This window comes from Trichinella spiralis, assembly GCF_000181795.1.
Source record: "Trichinella spiralis strain ISS 195 chromosome Unknown Scfld1356, whole genome shotgun sequence".
Taxonomy (NCBI): Eukaryota; Metazoa; Nematoda; class Enoplea; order Trichinellida; family Trichinellidae; genus Trichinella; species Trichinella spiralis.
The window spans coordinates 367,002-374,059 of NW_003528295.1; the positions used below are offsets into that span (position 1 = coordinate 367,002).

Below are 7,058 nucleotides of genomic sequence, written 5' to 3' on the forward strand. Positions count from 1 at the left end.
GTTGAGAAATCTCTTCTCAATACTTGCTCATCACTATCTAAAAATCCCCGTGGCAACAAAACATTGCTCCCGGTACGAAAACAACAATTGCGCAACGCCAGTTGCACCCCTTGTTTTTCTCAATGGAAAACAATGGAATAGCAAGTAAGCGGTGAAAAGGTCAGCGTCCTGTCATATATCTGCCACAACTCCGGTGGTCAGTTGCTGAAAAGGCGTCAAAGTGAAATGTGGCTGACAGCGCGCCTGTTCAGACCCCGGCTAAGCTGCACAGTCTGAGGGATTGCGCAACCAAGCCGATTTTCTAATTACTTTTCGATGATCTAGGTCGCCAGACGCGGAGTGAGGTCAAGAAAAAGATATAAATACAAGTGCGTAGGGAGGAGGGACAATAACACGGAACACTCCGTATCACGTACCGCCCGAACTGTTTTTCTCTCGCCATATCACTGCTATTATTTACTGTTCATTTGAATAAACCTATTCTTCGTTAGATCGATTGTCGTTAATTTCTATAAATATCCTATACAGTCCACCATAAGAACGATCTTGAAGTTTAAATCAAAGATTTCTTAACATTTTTTGGTCCTCCGAGCCGGAGTCGAACCAGCGACCTATGGATCAAGTTCACGATTTATCGCCAACGCTCTGAAATGAGGCAACCCGGGAAGAAGAAGATCATCCCCTTTGACACAGAAAGAAAGTCATTAGAACACCGAATCCAGCGATTGCAGCGTCTGTGTGACAACGAATCAGACTTGGTAGCCATCCGCGATGCAATAAACGCAGTTGATGAGGGGAAAGAAGCGTTCATCAACTCCCGCCGTGCAAGACAGGAAGAACTACCCGACAGCGAAAGGGCTAAGGCACTTGCCGGCTACGATCAGCTGCTGGACCTGGTTACGCAGCTTCAAAGTAAAGCAAACGATCTGTTAAAGAACTCCAGCCAGCAGCCGGACTTGTCACAGAACACCGCAACGCAACATCAAGGTGAATGTGTGCCGCTGAGCGCCATTGTCCAGATCCCCAAGCTACCAACCTACAGTGGGGACATTCTCGAATTTAAGGCATTTTGGGGCCAATTTGATGGTGCAGTGCACCGTAGAAAGGACTTCGACAATGTCACCAAATTTGTCCATCTGAAATCATGCCTATCTGGCGAAGCTCTCCAACTTGCGAACGGCCTGACCGTCACGGCAGAGAATTATGAAGAGTTAGTGAAACTGCTTCATGATCGTTTTCACAGAACAACTGACATCTTAGACGCCCACATCAACCGTCTTCACGAATTGCAGCCAGCATCTAGCCACAGTCGAAAGGAGCTGCTACGGTTGCACGACGAAATCAACAGCCAACTATTGGAGATACGGGCAATTGGAAGAGACATTGATACATGTGACACCAAGCTCATATCTGGCTTTCGGATGCTGTTGCCCAGGCTAGCTAACTTACTGCCGTCACGGACTCGAACGAAGTGGAAGGAGCACAGCACCAAACTGACTGAAGAAGGGTTGACATCGAAGGCGTTCCTATCATTCCTCAGTCAGCAAGCTCTCTGTATGGATCACACAGATAATTCGACCAACAGAAGAACACGGTCCCCACTGGCACGACAGAGCATTCGAAGACAAATACGAAAGCATACTACGATCGATGCGCTCCACTCTTCCATCACTCCTAAATGTCCAATGTGCCAAGGTGACCATTATCTACCAAATTGCAAGCGATTCCTGCGCCAAGGGCTGGAAGAACGCAAGAAAACGGCCAGGACACTCCATCTGTGTTTCAAATGCTTGCAACAGGGACATCGAGCGACAGAGTGCAAAATGAAAGGACGAGGTTGGATCTTGCACCGGTTATTAACATCAACGAGCCTAAATCAACAGAGTCGAAGACAAGCAGATCCAGACAACGAGAAACAACCAACGCAGAAGAAGTCGCGTCTTGAAGAGAAAACGGAAGCAAGTGCTAACGTTCTGCTCACCAGCACTCGTGGTCCTATCAGAATACGCTTCCAAACAATACGGGCAATAGCACATGGCACCGATGGAAAGCGAATGACAGTGAACTGCCTGTTCGACAGCGCCGCAGAAAGGACTTTGGTGAGAGAAGACGTAGCACAAACACTGGGACTTGCAGGACCGATCGAAACAATCACAGTGAAGGGAATACATGGCATCCACTGCCATTCAGCGGCCTCCAGAAGAATTCAGCTACGATTAAGTCCCTTGAAGAGCCATCCTCACGATAGAGTCAACCAACCTATTGAAGCCCTGACGCTCACTAAGATTTGTGACGATATTCCATCAGTGCCCTTCCGAAGCAAGGACTGGAAACACCTGGAGCAGCTGCACCTCACAGAAGAACGGGATACGAACCTCCCAGTCCATATTCTGATCGGTCTTGATTTCTACGGTCGATTTCTTGGCGAGAAGATCCTGCGAGGTGGCCATGACGATCCGGTAGCAATAGAAACGACGCTGGGATGGGTCGTGTTTGGACCGGTGAATCCCTCGCCAAATCCAACATCCCAAGTCAATTGTGTTCAGATTGAAAACGAAATCGAACAGACACTGAAGAAATTTTGGGAGCTGGACTCCATCGGCATCAAACCACAAGAAGAGAATCCAACTCAAGACCCGGTAAGCGCCAAGTTTCACAGCAATCTAACACATGACGGTTCACGCTATACTGTGGGGCTACTGTGGAAACCCGGTGAAATCCGGCTACCTAACAATCGCTCACTGGCCGAGCAACGACTGCAAGCCATAGAAAGGAGCATCATGAAAGACCCAGCCAAACAACTAGCGTACTGCACGGTGATCGAAGAATACATCCGAAATGGATGGGTAGAAGAAGTGACAAGCCAGCACGATCAGAATGGCAAAACTTGGTACCTGCCACATCATGCGGTGTACAAGACAGTTAACGGTGAGTTAAAATGTCGAATAGTGTTTGACGGGTCGGCAAAATATGGTGGTGTATCGCTCAATCAATGCCTTGAAACGGGCCCCAATCTGCAAACCAATTTGGTGGGCGTTTTGCTCCGCTTCAGACAGTACCAAATCGCAGTGCAAGCTGACATTGAGAAAATGTACCTGCAGGTTGCACTCCGGGTGGAAGACCGCGATGCTTGTCGTTTTCTGTGGCGCAACTGCGTACAGGACTCTCCGGTGCGAGTGTATCGACTTACCCGTGTGTGTTTCGGGTTAGCGTGTTCCCCGTACCTCGCAATGAATGTGATTAAGGCACATGCGGAACGAAACCCAGAGGAATGCGATGTTATCATCAAGCGAGCCCTGTCCAACATGTATGTTGACGATTTGGTGATGAGTTGTGACGAGGAGTCAGAGGTAGCTGCGTTGATTAGTAGAGTACCAGAGTTCCTACGAAAAGGTGGATTCCACCTTAGGAAGTGGGCCAGCAATCGTGTAGATCTTTTGGCCACTCTTCCAAGACCGGAAGTGTGTGAAACCGGTGAAAAGGAACTCGGCAAGGCTCTCGGTGTGTACTGGTTGAAGGATGAGGACGTCATCACCTTCAGGCCACCAGCGAACTCAACCACTCAGTCCAGAACCACAAAGAGACAGCTTCTAAGCTTGGCGGCCAAGGTGTATGACCCGCTGGGCTATCTTGCGCCATTCACAGTCCAAGCCAAGATGATGTTTCAGTCGCTGTGGACGCTGGGATTGAGTTGGGACTCGCCTCTCCCACCTAAAATCTCAAAACAATGGCGAAGTTGGCAGGAAGAGCTGAAAAAACTGTCCCAAATTAAGCTTAGCAGGCCTTGGCTTTAGCACAGTGTGAAACAGGTGCGAAGAGTGGAGGTCCACATCTTCGGTGATGCGTCTCAGGCCGCATATGCCGCCTGCGCCTACCTAAGAGTGGAGTCCCTAGATGGGGAAAGCTCAGTGAGACTGATGATTGCGAAGACCCGGATGACACCAGTAAGACACATCAGCCTCCCGAGACTCGAGTTGATGGCAGCCTTGCTGTGCGCAAGGTTAAAGAAGTACATAGAGAAGGAGGTCACCCTGCCGATCCAGGAGACCTTTTGCTGGAGTGACAGCATGGTGGTCCTAGCCTGGATTCGAGGATCCTCCAAGCGCTGGAAGCCCTTTGTAGCTAACCGAGTGGAGGAGATTCAGAGTGTAGTCTCCCCTCGGCAGTGGAAATACTGTCCTACAAAGGAGAACCCAGCAGATATACCCAGTCGAGGACGCTCACTGGATGAACTACTAGAGGCTGGTCTGTGGTGGCAGGGGCCACGGTGGTTGTCGCAAGCCCGGGTGAATTGGCCAAGGGAACCTGCTGAGCTTGGTGATGGAGATGAAGCCGTGATGACCGAGCAAAAACCCATAAAGGTGCTAACCGCCCGCGTGAATGAACAAGGCATTGAACGAGTATTAGACCCAACCAGGTATAGCAGCTATAAAAGGCTTATCCGAGTGACAGCATACTGCTTACGGTTCATACGAAACATCCAATTCCCGGTGATAGAGAGAAACGTTGAGATCAATCTATCAGTAACAGAGTTATGGGCAGCAGAGGTGCGATGGTTTAGACAAGTTCAGACGAAAGAGTTCGCCACCACAGCCAACTCGGCTGAACGCCTCAAGAAGTTTCAACCCTTCCTGGACGACGAAGGTCTATTGAGAATGGGTGGACGACTTCAGCAGGCAACACTGCCACCGGAATTTAAGCACCCAATTCTCCTGCCATCACACCACCCACTGGTGGAACTACTGATACGAGACCACCACGTTAGACAGCTTCACGCCGGTGTCAATCAAACTATGGTGGCAATCCGAAGTAAGTTTTGGATCCTCAAGGGTAGAAACGCGGTGAAGAAGGTGATTCGTTCATGCCCGATATGCCGCAGAGTCGATGCGCAACCTTACCGACTTCGAATGGGCAACTTGCCTGCCGACCGAGTGACAGAATCACCACCATTCAGCCATACCGGTGTGGACTTTGCCGGTCCGATGTTTGTCCGCCCAGATGTACAAGGGCGCGATGTCCGAGTGAACAAGGCCTATGTCTGCATATTTACATGCATGACGACCAGAGCGGTACATCTAGAGCTCCTCAGAGAGCAGACAACGGATAGCTTCCTACAAGGTCTTCGAAGATTTATATCCCGCAGAGGCCGACCCCGAGTGATACAATCTGATAATTTCCGGTCATTCAAACTCGCAGATACATTCATCCAGTATTTGTTCAGAAACAATAACTGGGAAAAACTGCAGCGCAAGCTCAATGAGGAACGGATCCGGTGGAAATTCATCACACCCAGAGCCCCTTGGTGCGGCGGTTACTGGGAAAGACTCATCCGTTCTATCAAGAACGCGCTACGAAAGACAATACGTGGAGCCCTCCTCAAATATGACGAGCTCCATACTGTTTTGTGCGAAATCGAAGCACGCATCAACGATCGGCCGCTGGTGTTCATGGGTGATGACATTGCCGGTGAAGCAGCATTAACTCCGGCCCATTTCTTAATCGGTCGTGAGCTTTCACGACTACCGAGTGTGAGCACCGGAGTTTATCGGCGTGATGACACCCCAAGTGGAGTAAACCACTTGATAAGGAGATGGCGGTATCAGCAACGCCTGACTGCCCAGTTGTGGAAAAGACGGAAACAAGAGTACATCACCACCCTAGCCACGAATGGAAGATGGCACAAAACCGGTCAAGAGCCCAAAGTGGGTGACATTGTACTAGTGCACGAACCCAGCACTGCATGGATCAAATGGCCGATCGGAAGGATCATTGAGATCCACCCGAGTGAAGATGGTGTAATCAGATCGGCGACGGTGAAAACCAGACAAGGAACAGTAACCCGATCTGCAAGATCACTCCGCCTGGTGGAACCATCCAGTGACGCATAGAACCGGGTTAACCTTTTTTTGGGGTGGGAGGTGTTGAGAAATCTCTTCTCAATACTTGCTCATCACTATCTAAAAATCCCCGTGGCAACAAAACATTGCTCCCGGTACGAAAACAACAATTGCGCAACGCCAGTTGCACCCCTTGTTTTTCTCAATGGAAAACAATGGAATAGCAATTAAGCGGTGAAAAGGTCAGCGTCCTGTCATATATCTGCCACAACTCCGGTGGTCAGTTGCTGAAAAGGCGTCAAAGTGAAATGTGGCTGACAGCGCGCCTGTTCAGACCCCGGCTAAGCTGCACAGTCTGAGGGATTGCGCAACCAAGCCGATTTTCTAATTACTTTTCGATGATCTAGGTCGCCAGACGCAGAGTGAGGTCAAGAAAAAGATATAAATACAAGTGCGGAGGGAGGAGGGACAATAACACGGAACACTCCGTATCACGTACCGCCCGAACTGTTTTTCTCTCGCCATATCACTGCTATTATTTACTGTTCATTTGAATAAACCTATTCTTCGTTAGATCGATTGTCGTTAATTTCTATAAATATCCTATACAGTCCACCATAAGAACGATCTTCAAGTTTAAATCAAAGATTTCTTAACATTTTTTGGTCCTCCGAGCCGGAGTCGAACCAGCGACCTATGGATCAAGTTCACGATTTATCGCCAACGCTCTGAAATGAGGCAACCCGGGAAGAAGAAGATCATCCCCTTTGACACAGAAAGAAAGTCATTAGAACACCGAATCCAGCGATTGCAGCGTCTGTGTGACAACGAATCAGACTTGGTAGCCATCCGCGATGCAATAAACGCAGTTGATGAGGGGAAAGAAGCGTTCATCAACTCCCGCCGTGCAAGACAGGAAGAACTACCCGACAGCGAAAGGGCTAAGGCACTTGCCGGCTACGATCAGCTGCTGGACCTGGTTACGCAGCTTCAAAGTAAAGCAAACGATCTGTTAAAGAACTCCAGCCAGCAGCCGGACTTGTCACAGAACACCGCAACGCAACATCAAGGTGAATGTGTGCCGCTGAGCGCCATTGTCCAGATCCCCAAGCTACCAACCTACAGTGGAGACATTCTCGAATTTAAGGCATTTTAGAGGCCAATTTGATAGTGCAGTGCACCGCAAAAAAGGACTTCAACCATGTCATCCCGATTTGTGCA

The 7,058-nt window shown here is 49.3% G+C and overlaps 2 protein-coding genes across 2 annotated transcripts; both read left to right on the plus strand.

Annotated features, from left to right (window-relative positions):
• Positions 1–650: 650 nt before the first annotated feature.
• Tsp_11340 (putative integrase core domain protein) lies at positions 651–5,888 on the plus strand. The gene is made up of 2 exons (XM_003370007.1): positions 651–3,608; positions 3,795–5,888. The coding sequence occupies exons 1-2, from the start codon at positions 651–653 to the stop codon at positions 5,886–5,888; spliced, it is 5,052 nt and encodes a 1,683-aa protein (XP_003370055.1).
• A 682-nt stretch (positions 5,889–6,570) lies between these two features.
• On the plus strand, positions 6,571–6,993 carry Tsp_11341 (toxin-antitoxin system, toxin component, PIN family). The gene has a single exon (XM_003370008.1). It carries the CDS (start codon positions 6,571–6,573, stop codon positions 6,991–6,993), a length of 423 nt encoding a protein of 140 aa, XP_003370056.1.
• Positions 6,994–7,058: the final 65 nt, after the last annotated feature.